Here is a 26,578-nt window from a genome sequence, read left to right on the forward strand (position 1 = left end):
CCCTCTTTTGCTGACCTCACACTGGTGCCTCTGCCCCCTCAGACGGGGTGTTGACGTTTACCAGTGTCACTGTGGCTCCTCCCAAGAAGCCACATTGTTACACTATGCTTTGCAGATATACATCCAACTGAATTTAAAGAAACATCACTTAAAGCAATTCTTCTAAAATCTTATGATGTCCTTTTCATAATAAAAAAAAAACCAAAAAACAATCTTCAGTAACAGGTTTTTCGAATCAGGTCTTATCATGTCAACTGCAAACAAGCCTTAGACCATTAAGTGCCTCTTATAACATATAGTAAATAGGTGTTTTTTTGTCTTGGTTTGGTGACATCTCCTATGAATTGTCTATCCTTCTGGCCATTCATCCTTTAACATACTATGAGCTCCACCCCAGATGACAAGAGGTCCAACACAGACTGAAGGAGAGACATCCCCAACAGGAGCCAGAAATATAACAGAGATCACTGTTTCACTGGGAGCTGGGACAGCCCTGGCCAATCCATCATTTCCCCAGGAAGTCCGGAGTCAACTGTGTACCACAGCTCGGGGAATTTCAGTCACAGTCAGATAGTAACATGATCCAGGCTCAAACTTTCTAGGTCTGGTTTGGAGATCAACCTGAGCCAGGGACCTTTACTGGTTAATCTACTCAGGAGCCCCTGGAAATGTAATTTTCTATCAAAACATGCAGCTCTGCCACAACAATACAGAATCTGCCACCGAAAGAGTGACCCATCCTGTCCAAAGCTGTGGCAATGGCAATACTCCATGATTCCTTCGGATTTGAAAGTGCTTTGGGTCCAGGCATTCCCCCTAGTGTGCTGTGCTATGAAGAAATGAGACTAATGGAAGTTATATCACAAGAAACTGATGATTGTTGGTGCACGTGCCTCTAGTGCACTGCTGCAAACAACAGCAGACCTGTCTAAAGTGTCAATTCAGAGAACTTCCAGGACATATTCCAGGCTGGAAGAAAAAATAGGTTGAGCAATTCCAAAAGGACTGAGGACAGATACTGGATGTTCTGTATTAAGACCACAAAGTACTACTTGATCTCCAGAGATCCGAAACCCTGTGATGAAATCAATGCTGTCATTGCAATTAGGGGTATTCTTTCTATATTTTGGTAAGACAGAATATAAACACACTATTCGTTTTGCAATCCAGTTTGGTAGCACCCACCTCCTGCCCAGAGTGAACTGTCTGATCTGAGTGCAGAGTTTCAATCTCCCCCTCCACCATGGCTCCTTCCAGACACTCATCTAAGTTGTTGAACCCATTAACTTGTAGAGGGTACTGGCCAAACTGCTCAATGTTGGAGAGCGTCTTGCCTAGAAACAGATTAACGAAGAGCTGGGTGAAGCAGCCGACCAGTCTGTGATCTTATCAAAAGCAAACAGTCTTCCATGTGGGAAAACTTTATGATTATGTCCACTGGTTCGCCAAGTGCTAAAAGGCCGTAGATATTCATATAATGAGTTATTGGAACACCACCCCACACACGCACTGTTAGTATTAATCTGTTAGGCAGTTATCTTATTAATATAATACAACATACTGCTTGCCCACAGTGGAAAAAAAAAGATTACTATATGTAATCAATATAAAATAGTTCTGATTTCTATGAGGAAATGGATTTTGAAACATGCCTCATGGGGAAAAAAATCTGGAGAGTAGCCTAAGAGTTCTGTAATTTGCCATTATCACATGTCACAGAACTAAGCATAACTCAGATTCCGGCTGTATTGCAGTACATGCAGTACCTTCGTGGGTTCTTTCTGCAACAAAGGTTCCATAGAAAAGCTGCACCATTGGATTCTGTTGTTTCGCCTCAGGATTGCTGAAAAACAGACACGGCAATAAAAGCAGTAAGGTGCGTTTCCAAGGAAAATGAAGAAGTGGAAAAGACAGACACTTTTCTGTCAGTCTGAATCCACGCTGTTTTTCAGTCCTCTCTTGCAATGTGTAAACCAGCCCTAAGCATCAGAGTAGGTCATCATTGTTTACTGTTTTTTGGGAGGCTGGTTGTGATACAAGTGGCCAGTAAAGATCTGTAGACGGGTAGATCCTAAGCTTTTGCCCAGGAATTCAATCAACCCAACAGACAACACAATGCAATACCTACAGAGGCTTAAAGGATCTTCTTTTGTTTATTCTAGGCTCCCACTGACTGCAAGTCAAGTCTTGACATTTAAAACAAATCTGAAATTGCTGTGGTATTCACCATTCATTTTCTTTTTGGGTCTGGGATGAGAATAAACTTACTTTCCATTCGCTGCCAGCTGAAAAGCATCTTCTAGCCAGTCAAGGAGCTTGTGGGTAAACTCACTAACATCCTGCTAAAACAAGTACAAAACAGGAACAATTGATTATGGAGATTTAATTTCTAATTATTAATATTCTCTTGAGTGGTAGACTTGCTGTCATCTTTGCTTATCGGAAATGAAGGGTTATATTGTGCTTTAATTAACGAAAGGCTGACATCAGTTTTATTTTCACTTACTGCGATTCATACAAAATTAAAGGCCTGTGTTCGACTTCTCCGTTACTCTTTGAGATACTGAACTAAATCATTGACTTTTGCCGTAAAGCTTAATTTTGCACACTATGTCGCAGGAGTTAAGATCGTCTAGGGGTCTCCAACACTGGTCTTCAATATCGATATCAGCACCAGGAAGATGGTGTTCCTCGTTTGAAACAAATGGAGAAACACCATCTGGGAATGGACCCAGCAGCTTCAAGTCCAAAGCCACAACCAGGAAGCCAAGTGAGAGCATCAGAAAGAGGTCACCATGACCAGCACAAGACTACACTTGCTCAACCTACCAGAGAGGGAAACCACCGGGTTAATGTAACTCATGAATGAGCCCTAGCCCTGAAGACCCATCCTGTTCCTCTTACAGCTCACCTGTTGCTAGAGACTGGCATCACCTGTAAAGTGTGAATGAATCAAGCAAGCAATTTGTTCAATGAACAGAACTCTGGGCTTAAAAGGCTGAAGAGTTCTTAGCTTAGGATCCTAAATGATTTTTATTTCATTAAATAAATCACCTGCTCAATTGATCACAATAATTTGTTCTGAATCTTCGGAAACTGGTGATTTAGCGGTGATCTGCAGCAACCGTTGGGTTAGGGCTCTGCAGAACCAAGGTGGGACTTGAAAATGCGTTTATTAATAGATAGTCAATAGTCAGCATGCTGTTATAAAAAGGAATGGCAATTAATTAATTAATGGAGCTGAAAAAAAATCTTTTCAGCAGTGAAGGCGGTCTTCAAATCATTGAGCAATGTTACCGACACCTCCCTCAAAGCGGATTCTCATGACAGAAGGCGGACAGTCTACAAATACCGGGACCTGTTTCCTTTAGCACAGCCAATGCATTGCGACCTGTGACGAGGTGACCACTCAAATTACCTGCTGGGCTTCGCTGGTCCGAAAGGCATCCTTCAGGAGTTCCACAGCAGCAGAGGGGTCCACAAACCTCCGACTGGAGCCCACCATCAGGGCGAAGAGGCAACGGAGCTCCTGCATGAAGGCAATGTTCCTCTTTTCCTGCACACAGTCACAGAGGATGCCCATATTTTTTTAAAAGGGCCATTCAGACCTTATGGTATACACATAAAAACCTTCACCGCACCAGTGGCATGCTAACCAGTTCTACTCTTAAGGCTAATTGGTTAAACAAAATGACTACAGCTGCACGCAACTGTGCAAGCAGAAGACGTTCAGCATGTTGTAGTTTACTAGTCCACTGTAATGACAGGCCACATGAATGTTAAAAGACCCTGCTGTTAAGACACTAACAACAAGTACTGTTCTCAGAAAGCGTATACTATTTGCAATCTTCCTGCCTGACCTTTGTCATGTGAGGCAGTATCAATGCAATAATCATTAAGTTCATGATGGTACCCCTCTGCACAGCCACCCAGGACAGAATTCTTTTCAGGCAACTCACACTGTGGCTCCTGCATTTCTCCAAGATGCTCTGGGAGAGAGTGTAATTCAGAACCAGTCTTCGGAACTTGGGCAGATGAAACAGAGACTAAAACACAGAGCAAAGGGGAATTGCTGTTAAGTGCCATTTACACTTTAATTCTGACATTGTTTAACTACAATTTGGATACGTCGTGTTCGGCAGCGGTCCATTAACACCAGCAGGTGCATATAACAGCTGGTGCAATTTCTGCTGGATCCCAGCATCAGTGTGTTGATGCTGATCTGGCACAATTTACAGTATTTACCAGTAACACACGCTACACAACTTTGAGAGCACTGCGTGAGTACACAAGCCCATCAAAAATCATCACAAAGCTGTGAATTCCCTTCTGTAAAAAAAAACAGTACCCGATTTTTAGCCGACAGTGGCATTTCGTGGTGTGTGCCCACTGTCTCGGACTACTTCCATAACATAGTAAAGTTTAGCAAAGGATTATACATTGAAAATATTTACTCAGGCACATATGAGGCTAGAAAATACAAGATGCTTTCGAGAGGATACTATCCTGAATGCACATTTAAAAAAAAAATCGACACTGATCAGAATAAACCATTTAAAGGAGAAACCATAACACAATGAAAGTTAATGGTAAGCGTAAGGAGCAAAAAATGCCTTAAATTTAGATTAAAACAAGGACAGATGCTTCAGACTGCAACAAAGTACATGTACTGTAGGCTGTAGCATGCCAGCAACGTTATCTCTAACTGATTTGGGAGATTTGTATGTACTTCACACCACCTGAAATAAGACAAAAACTACCTTAAGCGAAGCGGCTCCATCTCAAACCAAATTCAATTAACATTTATCAAGGAAAGCACCATTTACAAGAACAAACTTGGCTTTATCGTTTGCCTACTGAATTTAAATGAAAACCACCTTAACTTTTACGTCTTTAACCAGATTCAATTAACTTTTATCAAAGGCAAAGGGTAGTCTGAGGCCACAAACATGTCTGATAAACAGCTGAAAGTGGATTATATTTTACGGAAATAAATGAAGAGTTGTTTCCACACTGCAGAAGAGAAATGAATGGAGAAGAATACAAACGGAAATCACACAATCCTGTTAAGACGATACGACCAAATTAAACTGTGGAAGAATAAAAAAACTCTCAGATACTGTCATAATGGTTATGTAATTTACTTCATTTAACAAATTGTTTGTTTCCCTGACTGAAATCAAGATTCTGAACATTACACAGCCACATCTTTGAGGCAAAAAAACTCAGATGCAGATTTTGAAAGATGCTGCCATATGAACCAATCTCTATAATGTCTTCCAAGCTTAATGCTCACCGTATCGTCAAGACCACCACAATATTTAATTACTTAGCTGTATACCAATACCTATGCATTACAGTAAAGCAATCTGATACACTTGACTCAAATCACTAGAATGCTTTTCAAATTAAATTAGTATGCGGAATATCAGTCACAAAATGTCTCCACCTCATCCGTCTCATCCTATTCAAGCTTGACGCATTGCGCTAGAATTTGGGAAGACAAAACTGGCCACCTTTTATGGGAATAAAGGAAAGAGGCACATGGAAATACCATTAGTTCCGGCACAAACAAATTCACCTTGCTACCATCCTAGGTCCATTTAAGAAACACGAAACAAAATCTTTAAATGTTAACTCAGGGCCGTGGCTTAAGATTTAATTTCGTAGACAGCTCTATATCGGCGGAGCGGAGTGGTGGACCTGTGGCTAAGGATCTGCGCCTGTGGCTGGAAGGTTGCCGGTTCAAATCCCGCGGCCGGCAGAGGAATCCTACTCTGTTGGGCTCCTGAGCAAGGCCCTTTACCCCAACTGCTCCAGGTGCGCTGTACAATGGCTGACCCTGCGCTCTGACCTCAAGCTTCTCTCCCTGTGTCTTTTTCTCATGGAGAGCAAGCTGGGGTATGCGAAAAGATGAACTCCTAATGCAAGAAATTGTATATGGCTAATAAAGTGATCTTATCTTATATTTATCCTCTTCATTGCAGTCAAAACACAAATGCTCATCGCTTGCACAAATTCCAACCTGAAACAATTCAGTGCACGACGGTGCTCCTCACCTGTATGACTGCGCTGAACCAGCAGGTGTTCCCAACATTCCTCAGGCCCACCGGCCAGCTGTCTTGCCTGATCCAGTCAGCAGGACTGGTCTCTCCCCAGGCCTCGCACCTTTTCCTTTTCGCCCGAGCTTTGTTTTCAGCCACACTTGCCTCCAGGGCCCTAACGAGAGAACCAAAGGAACAGAGCTACCAAAGGAGAGCAAACCCTGCAATGACTGGCTGTCGGGAACCACTTCATAACAACTGACATGTTTGTAATTTCATTCTGTCTTTAGTTAGTGAAAGACAAGATGGCTTTGGACTATTGTGCTGGTCCTGTGATCTTCACTCAGCAGGACTACTCCTAAGTCAAAACGTGATAGGTGTAGACAAGATGGCTGCCTTTTCAGAACCACGTTCCCCAGAAGGCATTGGGCCATGACCTGCAGTCTCCAGTCATTCGACTCAAGACTGTCTTAATGGAGGACAGCTGGTCGGGTGGGAACTGGCCATCAACCTCGTCTCGTCAGGAAGAGGGCAGAGCCTCTGTTATGTGCTGCACCGGAGGGAGAAGGGAGCGAGGGAGAGCCTGTGGACAAATCTGGACTGCGAGGTTTTTTGAGAGAGAGATTTCAGTCATTCAGAGCCAGTGAGCAGCTGAGCTGCCCCGTTTATGTCTCCAAGAAAATTTGGAGAACATTAGTTAGAGCTAGGACAGAGCTCAGCTTTTTCTATTCATTTTGCACTTCTGACAGGCAGTCAACTTGAGTAACTAATTAACAGGAGTCACCTGTTCATCATTACACTCCTGAATAATTGACAGCTGAGCTCGTTTCTGTTTAAATAATCGCTATCTACCTCACACCCTTGCTTATACAACACGCCCCAGAGCTCTGGAGAAGGGTTCCTGAACAAGCCAGAGAACCAATTTGCTGACTGAGAGCTGTGGGGTTATCAGTGGACAACAATGAGCCAAAAACTATTCTTAGAGGCTGAAGGTACTTTTTTTACTCACACACTGTGAACCACTTCTTTATCTCGGAACTTCCGAGCCATTTTTAGTTTACAAAATAAAGGGCACTACCGCATTTAAACTACGACACCCCTTAACTCTCAACCTGTTCTGTGCTCAGCCCGTAACGGCACTTTTTTTCCCTCTCTATAAATAAGAAGAACATTTGTTGTTGTTTTATTTTTACTTTACAGCTGTGTGTGTAATGTGTTTCCCTGCAAAAACGCCTATTTTAAGATCACTGCTACCAAACCACAGCCAGGGCGCTGCTGGAATATCCCACCTGTTCAGATCCCTGTCTTCTGCTTGAGCATTCTGGGATTCTTGTAAGCTCAATTCTATGGCGGTCTGAAGGTCATCTTTGTCACCACTGCCAGTTAAGTCAATAACCTCTGAAAGGTTAAAAAGACAGAATTAAGTTCAAGCCTTAGAGTATGGAAATTATGTACATATTATAGCATATATGTTACATGTATATACCTGAGATTATACGATGAGCACTTAAACGCTGTAGTTAAATGTGAACTTCATTATGTAGTGTATAAAAACATAACTAGACAAGAATCATTGTAAGAAATCTTGGTTTAGGTGTTTAGGCGGTGCCTTTGTCACTTATCTCCTTCAATCTTTTCTCGCTGCTACTTACTGCTGAAATTATGCCGGCAGAAAAATAGCTGAGTGTGGTTTGCCAAATAAACATTTAAGAAATAATATAATTAAGGGGGTACATTCCAATGAGCTCTTTAAAGTTTCAGGAATTTTTAGTCTATAGGAAACAATGAATAAGTGTGAGTTAAATTCTAAGTTCTCATCATACACGTACAGTACCACTTAACATGCCAAACAACTTAAATGTTGTCTGTAACTTTTGTGCGTATAGAGTAACACACAAAACACATATAGGTTTTAAACAATTTTATGACCTTTCACAGGAAAAAAAAAACACACCAAAACAGACCAATGCATATCGAAAACAATAAAGGAGTTAATTAGTAAAGGAGGAAATTACAGGGAAAACAACAAAACAACGAACAATGAGGATCCCCCGTATTCTGCACAACCAAAAGATCGCCATTGACGATTAAGCAAAATTTTCCTTTAATACTTTGCCAATAAATAAGCAAAACACAGATCACCGGGGAGACAAAGTACTAAAATATACCCTTTGTTAAACCTCAACTTCCAATTTTTGATGAGTACATTTGCAGTTTTGAGCAGGAGTGACATGCCGTAGAATGTATCTATGCAGGAGACATGATGCGAATGGGCAAATTAATACACAGCAGAACTGTATGTGCATTGTAAGTGAACATAAAACAAGAGCAAGACCGTGCACAGCAGTCAATTTGCATTAACTCCTTACACGATTAGGCCTTTAAAACAAGATGTGCAGAACATTAGCAGCTTCCTCTTAATTTGCCTTAAATTACACCCCCTGCCAGCTGGTGTGGGACAATCTTGTCTTTTGTAATTGCTCTCTGAAGGTCAGTGTTCTCCCTACTTCTGACTTACTTGTCTGGGCTCTCCTGCCCACGACACTTCCTTCAGCATCAGATGGCTCCACTGCAATGACATCCTCTTCTGGCACTTGGGCAGTCAGCATCGTGATCGCTTGACTCATGTCCCCATTGCTAGCCTGGGGCATCAAAATAAGAAATTAAGAGGAGAGAGACAAGACAACTGCTGCCTTTTCACTTTTCAAAGAGCCGGCAGTAGGTACTTTGTGCTTTCCATTTTCCTAATAGGGATGCACTCTTGAGTGGCAGCACATTGTCTCTCATGATGGCACACACCTTGAGAACTCTCTGTAGAATCTCAACATCCTGGGTGCCCGTGATCTCTCTCAGCTGGTTGATCAGGACGTGGGTCTAAAAAACACAGTAAATGGAAACAGAAACGTTTCAATACACATAATTCTAAAGTCGCCAACAATATTTCAACCTTTTGAAATATTTATCAAGGGATAAACAAAGGAACAAGGACAATTTCCGTTATAACTCAAACAGCGCTGATGGTCAGGGCAATTAAGGAATCATTAGCACTGTTTACATCTTTAAAACAAGTACGCAGGGACAATCAAAGACAGGGGGTAGTCGGTCACTGACCCTTCAATCTAAATGGGAAAAACGTCCAGTCTGTCATGTTAACAGTGGCATTTTACAACTTACTACCAACAAATTACATAGAGAATTTATAGAGATCAAAACAGATCAGGGTGGGGTGGCCATGTTTCACAGCTAACAGCTACAGGGAATAAAAAAAAAAGGGAAATAAGATTTCCAAGATGATTGGACCTAAGCAGCGAGAGAAATAAGGGCAATGTGGTGATACTTAGCGCTGCTGCTAACAGCACTGGGACATGGGCTTGACTACAGTCTGGGGTGCCTTCTGTCCGATATCTGCACGTCCTCTTTCAAAGACATACGGGCTAGATTATCTAACATCTCCAAACTCTCCCCATATGTGAGTGCATTGGCAACACATCTAGGCTGTAGCCCTGCCTTACACCCTGTGCTAACCTGACTCTCCAGGTAGCAGAAACCCTTACCAGGAATAAGCATCTTACTGATTACAGTTGAAGAGACGGAAAAACAGTAGAACTGTTTACATGACACGAAATAAGAGACCGCACACCGAAACCATTTGTATGCTTAAGATACGCACAATTTCCCGCTCACTCAATCTGGCTGCGAAACAGGTAAGGGTCTGGCAGATACCGGGGCAAGTTAAATTCTCACCACAATGTGAAAACTTTTTTTTCGGAGAGAGCCTGATCCACACTGGATCCTAATCTGCGCAATCGCACCCTTATGGTATGTCACTTGGTAGATCTGAAGTTTACCGAGTTGGAGCAAATGAAGAAAAACAAGCAGTGGCAGGGGGCTATATAAAGGTAATTGAACTGCAGCAGATGGAAAAGTTAGGTTCTCTCAGCTGGCCTCCAACACACCCTGATACTTGGCCTCGCAACAGGAGACATATATGGAGAACCGCAAGACCAACAGCCGCCGGTCAGAGTCTATTTTGAGCCACAGCACTGATAGCCCTTGTGTTTAGCATTCCTCTCACCCTCTAAGGGGGCTTGAGTGACAGCTAAGTAGGTGGTTGAAAAAATAAAGAATACATTCAACCCTGTTTTTCATGATGCAGGTGGATGCATATAATATAAGACAGTTGTATACATCCTCCCCCCCCCGTCAATATTTGTGTTGATTTCTATTGGGTTATTAGCTGAAACACACACAGTAAAACACGTCGTACACTGCCCGAGGTCTTGTATCATATTACACTATCTTAAAGGATGAAAGCATCAGCACGTTACACTCTGTAAGAAATGGCAACAAAGACAAAATGCCAAAAGCTGTGCTGTAGCTGACTGACACCTGTCTCCCATAGTGTCAAGATGTGCACCTGTTATGTTCCAGTTGGGAAAATGTGAGCAATTGGACTTCCAATTACGCAAGCCTATCCAGAACACGACGTTACCAAGAAGGGCAAGTTTTACCTGAGTCACAGCTCTTAAGCAGAAAGGTTAACTGGACAAAAAACTTTTTGAGCTACATATTATACCAGGGTAATCCAGAAGAATTCTGTCACTCAGCATAGAATGTGTTCTCTCTTTGAAGCACATCAAGGTTATAACTTAGTCTGGACACTTTCAGTGTTGGAAACTGGGGATTTCACATACCAAGAAGCAAAACTCAAATGTGAAAACATTATCTGTCAAAGGCTGAAGCTGTTGGTGAAAATGCAGTTAGGATGGCCTTTCAAACTAGGGGCTCATCTGAACACACAGGCTCATTTTTCAAGCCATCTGTATTTCAGGAAACCTGATCATGAAGGTGGTTTAGTTTTGGAGACCTCTGACAGGAAGGGCACTACTGCAAAATACCGTTTTTAGTACCAATTAATCTTCTTGCTACTTAAGTGTAAAGGGTTTTTTTTGCACGTCTTTTCCTGGTTCTGTCTGTTTTGCTGTTCTGCACAATTATACTACAACAACAAAAAAAGAATTTAATTTCTGACAAGGCAAAAACTGCACTACCCTATGAAAAAGAAAGAAAAACACTCTTTTGAGAAAAGGCAGTACTAGGGAGAAAAATACAAAAACGCCATTTGCCTATTCTGGTATTGAAAGGTAGCTAGCTAATCAACATTTAACCTACCAGCATGTTCGTTTTGATCCTGGAACTTTTTGCACTAACTAATACTTAACTCACCCAATAAAAGCTGTCTCTTTAAAAAGTGTTTGAAACACTAACCTGATCTTGACAGCAGCGTATTCTTGTAGTCTGTGCAGTTTGTCTCAAGTATGAACAACATAGTCAGTTTTACTCCAAGTGTAACATTATTAAGTATATTACAGATGTTCAATACTGTAGATGTCAAAGAATAAAAGAAATATCTCTGATTCTAGGCTACAGGGAAGAAGAAAAATTCAAATAAGATCCCTGAAAGTATTAGATAAAATCCCAGCATAAAATAACTTTTCTTTAGATAAGCTCTCAATAATGGCTGCATTACTCATTCAAATGTTTATGGGCTGTTTTAAATTTTAAAAAAAGTAAGAGAGTCTCATTGAAGCACTCAGTGAAGTCAGATGTGGTTTTGATTTAAAAAAAAACAGAATTTACATTGGTGTAATCCCAGTAGATGCAGTAAGACCTTTCCTTATTAAGTTACAAATGGTGGAATAGGAACTAGAGCAATTATATTTATAAGGAGTGTTTCCTTCTTAACGTAATAACAACAGCAGATGGTAAGTTAACAATAACGGTAATTGTCAGTCAGTGAATTAAAATGAGAAACGCACAGGTATTTAAAGTTTTTTTTTTCCTTTGCCATTTTCCAATAATATAAATTTGGGAAGTGCAAGCAATGCTTATTTTTTAAGAAAATAAGTTAGAGCACCAGTGTAAAACTAATAACATGATCCAATATGTTTGTTTTTCTACCATCATTCTTGTACACTGACGTCTCCGGAGCACTATTGTTTGCTCAGGTGGGGATATCTGAGCTAATCTATCGAAATGTTTGGTCTAAATCACTGCTGGCCTAGCATGCAGTGCCATGATTTTTATTTTTATTTTAAAAAATCCCAAGTACAGAAACTGAAATCTACATGAAACACAGGTGTTCCCCCGGCAGCTGGGGGAGTTTTGCAGCTGTGTACATTCAATACGTCTACAGTGGCAATAAATACACCTTTTTCTCACGTTCAATAATTGGTAAAGGCTACACCCTGGCAAAATTTCCCATTGGCCTTTACCAATCATGGACTCCTAATAATCCCCATCTATAAATTGGCTACATCACTCTGTTCTCCTCCCCACTAATACCTGGGGTGGTGAGCAGACTGGCGCAGTATGGCTGCCATCACATCATCCAGGTGGGGCTGCACACTGGTGGTGGTGGAGGGGAGTCCCTGTTACCTGTAAAGCGCTTTGAGTGGAGTGTCCAGAAAAGCGCTATATAAGTGTAAGCATTTACTATTTACAAAATGGTGCCATGAAGTACATTTGTAGGTACAGTGGGCATCTCTTCTATATGGTGTTTCTTGCTACAATAAGCAAGAAACTGAAAAAAAAGGAGCCCGATTCAGTTAAAAAGGTCAGAATGGACTGTAATCGACAATTAGAAAACAAACACGCCTCGAATCTAATTATTGCCGACTATTTTTAAAGCGTGGAGCTTTACTGATGACAGAGATGACAGTACAGTAGACTGATTCAAGAGTGAAAACTTGAAGCTAAGCGAATTGCCCGGCAATTTAAGGTCACAACGTGTCAACGCTCCCATTAAAAGTGAAAAGCTGATAAACGAGGCTAATTAGGAGATATGAAAGTGGTTATAGCGCACAGAGGGGAGAAATGGACGATTTGGGAAAAAAAAATACTAGGTGTAGTGACAGGAGTGACTTTTTTTCCATCAGTGGTTACAGTATCATTAGTAATAAAATGCTTTCCACCAAACCGTAAAATCCATACAACTTTTTAACTACAAATGCAAAACATCAGCAGTGTGAGGCTTGCTATACATGCAAGTGGAAAGGGATCAGATTTTCACATGAAGTTGCGCTTGTTCTTTGTAAGGAAATGCTTCACTCCTAGTTAGATGACACGATTAATAGGGGAACTTAAGATGTGAAAGTACGTGCATCAAAGCCTCACCTCTTTTTATTTTGAACAGCTCAAGCCAGTTTAGAGATCGGTAAGAAAAAAACGCAGCTGGAAAACGGTGTCGAACAAAAACCTGCCCTAACGCACGATTGTGCTTGAAGTCAAGCGCAGGTTTGCATGCAGTGGTCTCTGCAAGTTGCAGAAGTGAGCTCAGACCTACCTAACCCAGGTAGCGCCGCTCTGTTTTGAAAGGTACATGTTGAAGCAGCGCAATCTAACTCCAGCTGAGGATCAAGCTCGTACTGTACACTCCCCTCGCGTGTGTTTTCAAAACAACGTGATTGGCATGGACAGCAAGTCTATAACTCGGACTTTAAAAACGTCTCGGGGCTATCCATTTGCACTGATCGTACCTTTTTTTTTGTTTCGTTTGCAATATTTATTTTAAAGGCTGATTTTGGTGGTAATGACCAAAAAATATATACTAGGGGGAGAAAAGTTTTGCATTCCTGCTTGGTGTGACGGCTAGTATACAGCGAGGCGTGTAGTTTAGCAAATAGGATCTATCTGCAAACTTTTTTTGTTTTGCCTGTCTGCACGAAAGCGCAGAAGTCAACACGAGTGTCAGACTTCGCAGGGAGAATCTTTTTTTTTTAAATTTCCGCCGCTATTTCGCTCACCGAACTGCCAGAGTTGTCCCCATGATCGCACTGCTGCTCGGCCGTCATGGCAATGGACCAGATCCTCCTCTTTTTTCGGTAATTTTCAATGAAACCTTCTCCCCCTGCTTCAGACTCTCGCCTCCTCCATCCGTCACCCACACGCCAGGCGCGCCCCCGCGGCTCGTCTGCCCAGGATGAAGGACGAGCGCGCTTGCGACGTGCGCGGTCACGTACTGCGTGGGGAGGTGACAATAACGTCCCCGTCGCGTGCATCGTGCACAGTAGCTGAGTAGGCAGGTTAACTTAAACTTTCGGTGTGGTGGTTTCTGGAATTCGTAGTAGGTTAACTATGTTAGTGAACTGGATGCCCCTGCAACTTTATTTGTAAGTGTTGCTTAAAGTGATCAAACTATTATGCATCTGTTGAAATAAAAAAAATGATATGATGGTAATACTGAAAAAAACGATGTCGCGATTTTCTTCAGATACTGTATTATATTAAGTCTTGCACCTTCTTTTTCTAAAATTAACCAGTAAATGACGCTGTTACTGTCTGCATAGTTTTCGGCTTTTTGGGGAGAGATTTGCATCATCCATTTCACATACATGAGTGAAAAAAAAACACATTCGCCAAGTGAAAAACTTGGGTGCAGGAATGCCCCCTTTCGTTTTTTTACCTTTACTATGTTAACTGGAGAACTTGCATGTGTACAGTACGGTACAGTGCACCCCATACACATTCCCATATGACACAATAATATTAGGTGAGCACCAATTCGGTAACAGCATACAATATGAAGCTAGAGGGTTGAAAAATCATTTTGATAGGTGAACCTAAGATCAGGGACCACAGAGGATTCTCTTCTGCCTATTTGGTATATAGTTGTTAATAGACCCAATAATTTCAGCCATCTGTTTCTTCAAAGTAGGGGGAGAGCCTCCAAAAGCAAGGCTGAGTAGGTTTTTAGATATATATATTACAATCAGAAATTGCTATTGTCTCTCAAAAGAATACATGTAAATATAATGATCAGATTTGCTTTGACATATTACTTGGGTGACATTGTGATTTGCAATGCTGCTTCTCAGCTCCTGAGGTCCAAGATATTGTGGCTGGGTTAACGTGTATCTAAAATGCTCTGTGTTGGTGCGTGTGTGAAATCTTTGCTGCCCATCTTGCTGTATTTTAATTCGATATTATTGACCCACGGGGAAAGGTCTGGCCCTTGTTTCAAACGACTTGGAAATGCTAACGGAATAATTCCATATATTTAATTTATTCTTTAATAATACATTGTAATTGATGCGAATTGTACTTTGTTTGGTTTGAAATAAAACCTGGACTTCAATGCTCAGTATTTATAGTATAACAAGTATGAGAATCAGATGTCTGACTATTGCACTTTGAACACGTCAAAAGACTTCAAAAAGACAGCACCTCCAACTCATCCTGAGTTTTTTTTAAACGTTCGTCCAATAGAATTGAATAAGGACCTGCCTTCATTTATTTGTCCGAATTGATGCATTTTAAATGGACAAAGTCTTGTAAAAGGAGGACTCTATCAATGTAACGTACACTGGCAGTTCTTATTGTGTTAGTTTAAAAAAAAAATCCCAAGAGCACTGCCCTTCCTGCATTATTCCATTATCCACTTAGCATCAGTGTATTGGCATAATGAAAATTCAATCCACTGGAGGACACCAAAGTTTAATGATGCAGTCCTTCAGTGACGTGGGCGAGTAAGAGCCTCTTCTTTGGCAAACTCAGGCTTTAGGATCTTACCCCAACATTAAGTGACAAATTGATTAAAAAAGGAATAAGAAAAAACATTACACGAGAACAGACAGATGCCTCTGAGCGCTGCAGACCTGAATTAGGGAGCTAAGCGTGATTTCAGGGCAGCGTCAAGAAACCAGGAGCACCGTCTCACACTAGAAGGAAGGCCATGGCACCTGTAACTCTCCTGCTGCTTTTCCTCTCAGGTAGGACACGTAGTTTATCTCAGATAGGTCCATAGAAGAAGCACTGTGATTTAACTGGTGAATTGATGGTGAGATTAGAAATAAATCAATTAAGGGTTATTTATTGGGGGGGGGGGAGGATACTGCTACATTAAAAAATACAAAGATTCACAGCAGCCAAGCAAATTGAAACCGTTACAGTGACTGGGGAAAAAAAAAAGAGGACACTTCTTTATAACGAATGCATGGAGTCTAGTGGGCTTAATTAAACCCGAGTCCACGAGGAGGGTCTTTCTGTGCTTTCTTCAGTGTTACCTGAAAAAACGTCACAGATGTGTGTGGAAAGAGTGACGCACGGCTTCAAAACAACTTGGCATAGCTGCGTTTAGTCGTGCTGCTTTTTCTTTCAAAATATTTTCTGTCAGCATTTAAAATATATTTCCAGGGCCCATGTCCTGTCCAGCCTCAGTAAAACCAAACAGCTATAAAACGCTACTTAATCACAGAGAGAAAAATGTACTGCACAGGCCTGTTTTCTATACTCATAGAATATACTTAATATTTAGACATTTTAATTAATAATTCTTTTATTTATTAATATTATTGCTTTTTTCTCATATTGCCCTTTAACACTTTCTGATTGGTCTGTCATACCTGTTACCAATTTTTAACATAATCTGAATGTAGGAAATGTGTCCACTCCATACAAAAATCAGTGAAGTTTATTAACTTAACAGCTGTGTGCAAGTTTCAATAAGTGTGGATTAAATTAATATGGTCTTGTTCAGTTGTATATTGTTCTGTTGTTTTGGCATCTACCCTCAAATATGTGTTCTGCAACAATTAAGATTAATGAAGTGTTAGAAATCACAGAGAAAGATAAAGTATATTGAAAATATGATATCAAGGGAGAAATGTATTTCATAGCAGCCAAGCACTATTACAGGAAAAAAAAATCTTTCTGTATGGCCTAATGTTTCTCTTTATTGAATTATACCTGTTACTAAAGGCAATTTCTCTTACAATGTGAACCAACAACAGATACTTTAGAAAAAAAATTGAATTGCTTCAGGCTTGAAAAAATGCTGTCTAATGTAACAGGTGCTTTTACTGACCTTAGTAAGTTTTAAGCCAGTTTACACCACCTGTGTCTATATTAGGGAGCTCTGAATTCTTCTGGGTTGAAAGAGTACTTTTGCACAAAATACTACAATCAAAAATGGCATATATGGAACAGAATTGTTCATAAATATATTCCAAACAGAGTTCAGGAAGTGAATGAGCTTTGTAATTTTCTTGCCCAACAATACTGTATCTTTGTAGACCTCAAGATAAATCAACTCAGTTTACATTGCATAGAAAATTAATCTAAAAATCACAGATCACTCTCTTGCCTTTTCATTGGGACACCTAACTCTTTTAATTTGGCAGCTTAGTGTAAAAAAGAAAACAAATCTAAAATTAACATGTCAAGGATACTCCTTTCTTTTAACTCATTTTTGGTTCCTATAAAATGAGATCATCACAAGAGGAATGGTAATAAGAGCTACCGTGGCGTCATTTAAGCTATAATGAAGTGGTGAGTAAAACATCTGTATCACCTAAAGAATTAAAATTAGGCAGTGCTATAGGCATGAAAAAACTGTACAATTTCATCATTTCCATGTTGAAAATAATGCATCATTATGGTGTGGAGAGTATGCATTACTTTTCCGTCAGGTCGCTCCGAAAGCACCAGTTTCTGAATGGTTTTCTTCTCTTTGTGAAGAGGAGCTGTTGCTGCTTTTTAGAGAAGCAAGCCTGACCTTATCTCATAACTTTTAGAATTTCTGAACTTCTACTGGCAAAAGAGAAATCTGGGCATTATCATGCACAGACCTCCCCACCTGGTGGAAGAAGTCAGTACTGCAACTAAATCCATTTTGCAAAAAGGTTTAGAATCTGCATTCTAAACACACCTTCGAATTTCTATATATTTACATCTAAAACAGCAGTTGCAAGAAATGGAATAAATCTTCATACAAATTTCTCTTGCAATTTTAACTTCTGTTTTTAATTTAATTACTGAGTCACCTAAATGATATAAAACAGGTTTCAGATATTCACAATGTTTATGAATGTATACGAATATTACATGCACCTGTTGAGCAAGTTTAATCAAATCAGTTATAGTTCATATGTGTTGGTAGAGCACACAATCATTAACTAAAACCATTCAGTTAAATTTAGAAATTAGATTCCAAATTAAATTGTACTACAAAATCAGACTAACGTAATTTAACCTATTTTTAGTCATTTGCTGAACAGGCAGTTTTGGCATTTAGCATCATTTGTTCTGCATGAGATAAACACATGCAGTTGACACCTAGATGTTTCCAAAATGGGCAGCTGTACTGCACTTATTCTTGAGTTAAATTATCAATGCAATTCAATTTATTTTTATATAGCGCCTTTCACAACAAGGTTGCCCCAAGGCGCTTAACAATGCAAGTGACCATAAATTTTGCAACACTATCATCAATCGACAAGTCTAGTTTTACATTATTATGCAACACAATTACACATTGCACACTTGCACAACTGTTTTATACTTGAGATGCAGATAAATGCAAAACACGCAGATTGCTGTGTTGTTGCTGCTGCCACTTAATATCCTGACAAAAAAATACGATTTGCCTTTGGACCACTGCCTCTTCAGCTTAGTTTTTGTGACATGTATAGATTGTTAATCAATGCAGTTTTTCACCACGAACTCTTCTAGCTCCGGTAACTGTGACTTTTAGAGAGAAGCCCAGGAGGTCAGCTCTGAATCAGCTGACCAGAACGCTTCTTCGGAACTACAGCAGTGGAGTCCGGCCAGTGAGCAACTGGACCACGCCTACCATTGTCTACATTGACTTCATCCTTCAGGCTGTACTTGATGTTGTAAGGACTGCTCCCTCACTGCACAGTCTATGCTTACTGTATTATTCTGTTCTATGAAAAAGAAATCATTTAAATACGTAAATCAAATGGACCGTTTAGACAACAGAAAAAAACTAATCAGTATTAGTGCACACTGCAATGACTTCTTACTGAAAACCCTGCATTAGAAATTCAACAAACCAGTGCCCTTTTATTAAAATATTGTTGTCTGGAAGGAATCTTAAAGTACATTTAGTTACTGGTTTACTATCTTATTGTCGGGCTTCAAAACCTAGAGGTTTATTTGCTAATTCAAGAGATGGTAATCTTTCTGCAGGCTGAGAGTTGTGAAACTACCACAAGACTTTCTCTGTTTAAAAAAAAACATACTAATGATGCTCATGTAAAAAGCTTTGATAACTAGGAGAGTAAACACCCGGAAATATGATCTATGGTAGCCCATCAAAAATACTTTCTTAAATTAATTTTTTTTAATCAATACTTCATGCTCCAGAATCCCCTTAAAACATGAAATGGGTTTTGTAACTACGTTGAGTAAGTGATTTCCTGGAAAACTATTTAAGAAAAATCCATTCCATTAAACCAGCTGGTTCCATATCACAGATTCTTACGTGTTTTATTGATAAATATGCATTGCCTGACTGCTTAAGTAACTACAATAAATCATCATTATCTTTTTGTCTAAGGATGGGCAAAACCAGAAAGTAACCACAAGCATCTGGTATCGGCAGGTCAGTAAATTCAAAGTCAATTCCCCTCATTTTGATACCAACATCTACAGTACATTACAGTACATCACAGTGGTATTCTTTTACGTAAACTGGCTCTACCATTATCTTTTCATACATTATGTATACTGAGAAAAAATACATTATACTGATGATATTAAAAGCATCTAAAAAGTGCACCATTGTATACCATCCTGTTTTTGGTGGGATAATTTTACACAAAGATGAAATATTGATAAGTCCTTCTATTCAGTTGGAACCATGAATAAAAATGATAAATTATTATATAGAAAAATGTTTTTGCTAACTGTTGACATTTAACTGTTTCACAATCAGGCACATCTAAATACAGACCATGTATTACAATATGCAAACATTTCTTCATCATCAGTTCTGTGAGAAGTTATCACTCTTTAAGCCGTATATGAAGCTGTCACAAAAATGTCATTAAGACTTAATCTAGACTCTAGTCCATAACATCTGCTATTCAGGACAGCAGAAATCCTCCAGAAATTAAATTAACACAGCATTCCGTTTTTACATTCTGTTTGTGTTTACTTTTTAGATCTGGAATGACGAATTCCTAGTGTGGGACCCAGAGGCTTTTGATGGAATTAATGAGATCTCTTTATCTTCAGATGCCATCTGGGTTCCTGACATAATCATTAGCGAATTGTAAGGTTCACATTCATCACTGACTTTTACAGTATTTCCATCTTGCACATGCTGTGTTTGTTTCTGAGTTTCTTTGCTTCCAAAAACAATCTCCCCCTTTTTTAGGGTCAAGGAAAAAGAAAATCTGTACCCAAAGCCCTTTGCCTCGTTTTGCAGTTTACATTAGCAAAGCACGTTAATTTTGGTATTAATTACTAATTATTAATGAAAGCATTAATAATGGTGGTAAAAGCTGCACTTTCATAACAGATATTGCAAGAAGAGAATCATCTGCCCAGATAAGCACTGCTCAGGCAAAGAAAGGGGAGGGATATTTCAGAGACAGTCTGTAATATGGAAAGGTTGCTGAGAAAAGATGTTTTTTTCTATAACCTAAATTTAAGTAGCAATATACTGAGTCACAGTAATAAGGAAACGAGTTTGAACCATTTTTCTGCTATTTTCAGCAAAAACAAAGTTGACTTGCTTGAATGCAGGCAAAAGAGAATGAACATTTATCAGGAGGCTTTTGGGGGATTTAAATGATTAATACAGTCCTTTCATTTTTTTTTCCAATTTCTTTCAAGCGTGGATGTCGGCAGATCTCCAGAGCTCCCCTACATTTATGTGAATGCCTCTGGGACCATCAAGAACTACAAGCCCATCCAAGTAGTGTCTGCCTGCCACTTAGAAATGTACGCTTTTCCCTTCGATAAACAGAACTGCACTTTGACCTTTCGAAGCTGGCTCCACACAGGTACAGTAACTTAACAGCAGGACCTCATAAATAAAGACAGAGATTAGAAAGATGGATTGCTAGACGTATAAATAGACAGACCTGTGATGCATTCTGCCTTGTGCTCAGTGCTTGCCAGGAGCGGCTCCCCCATGACCCTGTATTACAGTAGATAAAGCAGTTAGAAATAGGATGAATGGCTGGATAAACAGACAGACATTGGCCACAAGCAGCCTTTTAAAGTTACTGTTGCTGTTTCAATTGAATTCCGTCTGACTTTTTCTTATGCACATAATGTTATTATGTATTCTCACTTTATGTGACTAAATCCTTCAAGGGGATGATAAGCAATCAATCAATGCCTGAATAATACAGGGCAATATTCCAGCATATAGCAGTCTACAGTGCAGTTTGAATGGCAGTGTTCATTGGTGCTGTCAATAACAGTCTCATTAATGCAGTGAGCAGATATTTATGTCACCTGTTTTGTCTGAGTGAAGTGAATGAAGTGGATTTGGTGTTATGGAGAAGTTCTGAAGAAATTGCAACTGACAAGAGGACCTTCATGAATGATGGAGAATGGGAGCTCATCTCTATTCCTTCTAGATATGAACAGCTGTATATGGAAAACAAGGAGTATGCACAAATTCAGTTTAATGTGAGTACAAGTACTCTGAATGTAGACATATTTAATCTATGCTCACACCCGAAGAAGGCTCCACAGCCAAATGTGTTTTCTTTCTTCTCTTTTCAGCATGGAACAAAACTTTATATTACCTATTACTTATTCTGAAAAATAATGACAATGCAGCAGTCTAAATTTTAAGTCAATAGGTCTCATAAAAATGCAATTTACTCGATAGTGATAAGGTGGGTTTTTTGGATTGCATGAGCAATAATATTCATTGAGACAACACAATACTGAGCTTTCATAAACACGTCTGGTGCTAAGTGCCTTTTACTTTTTTCACATTAAAATTAAAAAAAAATTGAGTTCAGTTTTAGAAACACTATACAGTTGGGGCAGTGGAAGTGTGATGATGCAGGTACTGTAGGAAATTTCCTTTAACACAAGAAGGCTTTGGTATAGATTTAGGGCAGCCTTAATCTGGCACATTGATGAAGTCCTTGAACCAAAGGACTTGAGACAATACAAAAGTGTGGATTTTCCAGCGAGACAATGCAAGACCACAGTCCTAGGACTACAATGACATCACTTCAATAAAACAGTGTCAAGAACGTGTGAGTGGCCAGTATGACAGAATATCTGTGGAACCAACCCACAACTACCTGCAGCAGAAGACAACTGTGTCCAGCTTTCTCTATCTTGCTACACAGGAATAATAGAAATATAGCCAGCAGCCATATCACCCTGCAACTCAGAACTGGCAACTCATTGAAGCAAAGCAGGTGTGAGCCTGGTCAGTACCTGGATGGGAGACCTCCTGGGAAAAACTATGTTTGCTGCTGGAAGTGGTGTTAGTGGGGCCAGCAGTCCTTCAGATGAGACTTAAGACTGAGGTCCTGACTCTCTGAGGTCATTAAAAATCCAAGGGCGTTTCTTGAAAAGAGTAGGGGGGTAACCCCGGCGTCCTGGCCAAATTCCCCTCAGCCCTTATTAATCACAGCCTTCTAATAATCCCCATATATGAACTGGCTTCATCACTCTGCTCTCCTCCCCACTGAGAGCTGGTGTGTGGTGAGCGTTCTGGCGCACTATGGCTTCCGGCGCATCATCCAGGTGGGGCTGCACACTGGTGGTGGTGGAGGGGATCCCCATTACCTGTAAAGCGCTTTGAGTGGAGTGTCCAGAAAAGTGCTATATAAGTGTAAGGTATTATTATTAATTATTCTTATTCTTATTCTTATTCTTATTCTTATTCTTCTTATTATTATTATTAACATTCCACAGCTGTCTTGCTAGATGCTGATCTGGTGCCATAGCACTGCCCGGATTCTGTAAATCCTCAGGCTGGAAGGTCATACCCAATACCAACTCTTTAATGTTTTTACTTGGATAGTGTGGCATGTTTTTTAACCTAATACCCCATTACTAAATTATTTTGCATATATATAAAATATATATATTAATTATGCCTCTAGAGCTTTCTATGTAGGTTGCCCTTGTATTCAGAATTCGACAGGATAGTGACAATAACTATGCTTTTGAACATTAGTTTTACAATACTTTTAGTCCTGTAAAAATGAAAAGGGAAAGTTTAAGTGCGGCAGAAGGACATTGAATTTTGTCTAGATTATCAACATTCGTTAGTTCACAGGAACAGTACTGCGATAAGGTGATTATAACTTCACTTTCACTTTAACAAACGCGCACTGTTACATATCCAGACTGCCAATATAATGACAATGTAAGACTCATTAAACAGATTATTTCTACACTGCATGCACGTTTCAGTCCAGTAAACAAATTATGCATCAAGCTTTAGTCATTAAGCCAAACTGCAATCACACACTGCCGGGTCAATTTTAGAAGCCAGGAGCCTATTTTCTGCTGCAATGCATCAAAAAAGGGTAAGACTGCACAACATAATCTATCATGTTAGAGGCAGACCCCATTAACACAATAGTTTCCAGAAACCATCAGAGGTTTCTTGATAAATTGTGCTCTTGATTGAGTAACCTTCACTGCGCGAGTCAGCCTAGTGCATCAGAGTGGAGGTTGCAGGTCGCAGTGTTGGCAGTGAAGTGAGGTTTTTAAAAATGCAAATCTAAGGATTTAAATAAGCAAACACACACATTCCTGTATGCTTAAGAATAAAAATGATAATGGACAATAGCTCTCTGTGGTTACACTGTGCAGCGTGTTGTGTAAAGTTAATGTTCCAGATGACCAGTTTCCCTTGCTGCCTGGTGCCCCATGTGGTATCGCTATTGCCAGGAACTCTGGAGGAGAAATCAGTTGTCTTATCACCATGATGGTTTCAGGAGAACACATTGTTACCTGCATCATACTGAAGAAGAATGGGCCAGATAATGATACTAGTCATGAACTTAGTAGCTTAAATATAATCAGAACAAAAAGAGTTACGAAATAACAAATTCGACTGAAGGTAATGAGTGTTCTCACAAATGGTACCTTTTAAATATTTTTTCTCCTTTGTAAACTTGGACCCAGTTCATATCCTGCAATATCTTGTTTAGCACATCACAGCACATCACGTACAACACCTATAGTACAGTATACAGAATAAGCAAGTCCAAATACATTGTATAGTTGTTCAATCCAATTAACTGGCAAAATGGAGAGAAATCCACATGCAGCCTTTTTGTATTTCATTTTGTATTTCATTCCTTCATAGAAGAAAAAGATGTTTTGCCTAGCTGCTGCGTAACTTGTCATTAGTTCTGCTTGAGGCGGTCTGAAGAAGACATGACAGGGAAGGTGAAATAACCTCTAGTCCACGGGTCATTCCCTGAGCCTTGCAGATCTAGACAAGTAATGTTGGCACTGGCTGTGTGAGCATTATCTAACAACCTCCTTTCGTGCTGAACACAAAGAGAGACCACGGTGACTACAGCCTTGACCATAACTCACTGCTGTAAAACCGATATTACTCGTCCTCTTTCTTCTACAGGTAGTAATCCGCAGACGCCCCTTGCTGTACGTGGTCAGCTTACTTATCCCCAGCATTTTCCTGATGGTTGTAGACGTGATAAGCTTCTACTTGCCCCCAAACAGTGGCATGAGAATCACCTTTAAGTCCAGCATCCTGCTGGGCTACACGGTGTTCCGAGTCAACATGTCTGATGAACTTCCAGCAACGGCTACTAAAACACCACTCATTGGTAAGTAAAGCAGTTGCCAAATTCAAAACTTAGAACACTTTCAATAAGTGTCAATCGCGCCCACGGTGGAGGACTGATATCAAATTCGGCTTGGGCCACCAGTGAAATGGCACGATCCTTCCCCTCAAGGCAAACAAATTCACATCAGCAAGACAGATGGAAATTCAAACTGAACTATTCTGTCAGACCAGTATGACAAAGCACTGTGTCAGAGCTACTGCTGCTGTCCTCATCTAATTCATTTCTTCAGATGCAAAGAAAATCTTCATTTCTTGTCAGTATGCTGTGCGATGGATATTTCAAGGGAGACAGAAGCAAAGACACATGGTAAAACATGGAATTTACTTTGGAAAAAGCACTGAATAGATGTTTTTGTGCGACTGGGGTACAATTGCACAATATCTAGCCTTTTGGATGGAATTCTCTTCTTATTAGTTTGCAGCTAATATGCCAGCTCTGTTTAAAGATTAAGAATGTGGCCATGTCGTTGTTACTGCAGGTATATTCTTTGCTGTCTGCATGGCCCTGCTGGTTCTCAGCCTGGCGAAGTCCATCTTAGTTGTCAAACTGCTGCATCACAACGACGAAACCATGAAAGAGATGTCAGTGTCTGCTTGCCTGCTGGACAAGTTTGGATCCTCCAGCCAGAGCGTTCTTGAGAGCTCCTTCACTTCTGTGAAAACGCTAGATGATGTAGATCAGTGTGGAGGTAAATATGGGATTCTACCAACTGAAACGCAAGGCTGGTTATTAGTTTATCTCTTGCAAGCTTGCACAGTAGTAACATATATCGAGTGTGAAGCAATGCAAGGATACCTCCGTTATTAAAAACATTTTGTCATGATGTACGGTTCAAAAGAGATCAAGGATATTGTGCTACATTGCGTAAACAATAAGGAAAAGGAACAATTAACTGCAATGAGGCTACAGGTGTCTGCAGAACCATAAATGAAGAGATCAACAAGAGATAACACTAGATGGACTGAAAACGGCAGAGAATCCCTTTTATTTTAAAGACAAGTTCTAAAATTCCTAAAAAAAATAAAAATGATAGTTTTGGAAGGTTTTCACTCCAAAGGTAAATTTTATCTTGCTTAGGACATAGCTGTGACCATCAAAATAAAAAAAATTAAAAGGCTGGTTTTCCACTATCAGAGCTTAGATATATTTTAGCCTGTTTTCAAGTTTAAACTGAGGAACATTTTCATCTTTTAAAGGTGTAGTTATGATACCCAAGTTAGAAACCTTAGGAAGGTTTCCTGATTTAGCTTTTCTCCCTCTGTTCTTTATATAGTAGCACTGTGATATCTAAAGGATGTACTGTATTTCTACAGGCCCTGTCACAGTGTTTCAGGAAGTCAATTTCTTTTGTTTCAGGCTACGACTTTGACTTTTCCCCAGAGGAAGAAGAGGAAATCTCCTTCCACAGAGTGCGAGACAGCTGTCCTATGTTAGAGAAGGTCCTGCAGGAGATCATTTCCCTCAAGTATTACCTGCACCAAGAGGACGAAGCTGGGAACATGAAGTCGGAGTGGTTGGGCCTGTGTTACAAAGTGGACAAGATCCTGTTCCGTCTGTATCTGTTCATCCTTGGCATCTACACCAGCACTCTAGTTTTCCTTTGGATAGCGTGGAGCTCCCCCTAAAGGCAAAAGAAAATATTTAATGTGTAGGTATCTGCATAAAGGTTCCTACGTCCTTTAAGTCATGCAAATTCAAAATGTAAAGAGAAAGTGCTTTTCAACAGGCAGAAAACCCCCCACATGAAATCCTCTAGGGGACAGTATAATTTTGCCCCTGTCAAGTAAAGGTTATTTTGTTGTTTTTTTTTTAATAAAAAAAGCTGCCTTCAAAAAAGACTTAGGCTTTTACATAAAAGGGATGAAATCATTCAAAATGCTTTGTTACATAGGCTCATTGAATGCAATATTCATT

At 39.9% G+C, this 26,578-nt stretch overlaps 2 protein-coding genes across 4 annotated transcripts in view; one reads left to right on the forward strand and one right to left on the reverse strand.

Annotated features, from left to right (window-relative positions):
• usp28 (ubiquitin specific peptidase 28) overlaps positions 1-14,104 on the reverse strand; it is a 28,495-nt gene extending 14,391 nt beyond the window's left edge. Inside the window, exons 1-10 of one of the 3 annotated variants that reach the window (XM_088939504.1) lie at positions 13,850-14,104; positions 8,844-8,918; positions 8,563-8,686; positions 7,334-7,442; positions 6,060-6,219; positions 3,960-4,046; positions 3,419-3,556; positions 2,269-2,342; positions 1,767-1,843; positions 1,186-1,334 (exon numbers count right to left, since the gene is read on the reverse strand). In XM_088939504.1, the coding sequence (XP_088795630.1) occupies positions 1,186-1,334; positions 1,767-1,843; positions 2,269-2,342; positions 3,419-3,556; positions 3,960-4,046; positions 6,060-6,219; positions 7,334-7,442; positions 8,563-8,686; positions 8,844-8,918; positions 13,850-14,104 (1,248 nt within the window). The remainder of the gene's footprint in view (positions 1-1,185; positions 1,335-1,766; positions 1,844-2,268; positions 2,343-3,418; positions 3,557-3,959; positions 4,047-6,059; positions 6,220-7,333; positions 7,443-8,562; positions 8,687-8,843; positions 8,919-13,849) is intronic. The other 2 variants (XM_088939505.1, XM_088939506.1) reach the window with 2 other exon arrangements.
• Positions 14,105-15,545: 1,441 nt separating this feature from the next.
• Positions 15,546-26,289, forward strand: htr3b (5-hydroxytryptamine (serotonin) receptor 3B). Its single transcript, XM_088939465.1, has 9 exons — positions 15,546-15,571; positions 18,577-18,718; positions 19,405-19,449; positions 20,012-20,121; positions 20,688-20,857; positions 21,337-21,498; positions 24,437-24,643; positions 25,143-25,352; positions 26,021-26,289. The coding sequence occupies exons 1-9, from the start codon at positions 15,546-15,548 to the stop codon at positions 26,287-26,289; spliced, it is 1,341 nt and encodes a 446-aa protein (XP_088795591.1).
• The last annotated feature ends 289 nt before the right edge of the window (positions 26,290-26,578 follow it).

The sequence above is a fragment of the Atractosteus spatula genome, chromosome 22 (assembly GCF_055471065.1).
Source record: "Atractosteus spatula isolate fAtrSpa1 chromosome 22, fAtrSpa1.hap1, whole genome shotgun sequence".
Lineage (NCBI taxonomy): Eukaryota > Metazoa > Chordata > Actinopteri > Semionotiformes > Lepisosteidae > Atractosteus > Atractosteus spatula.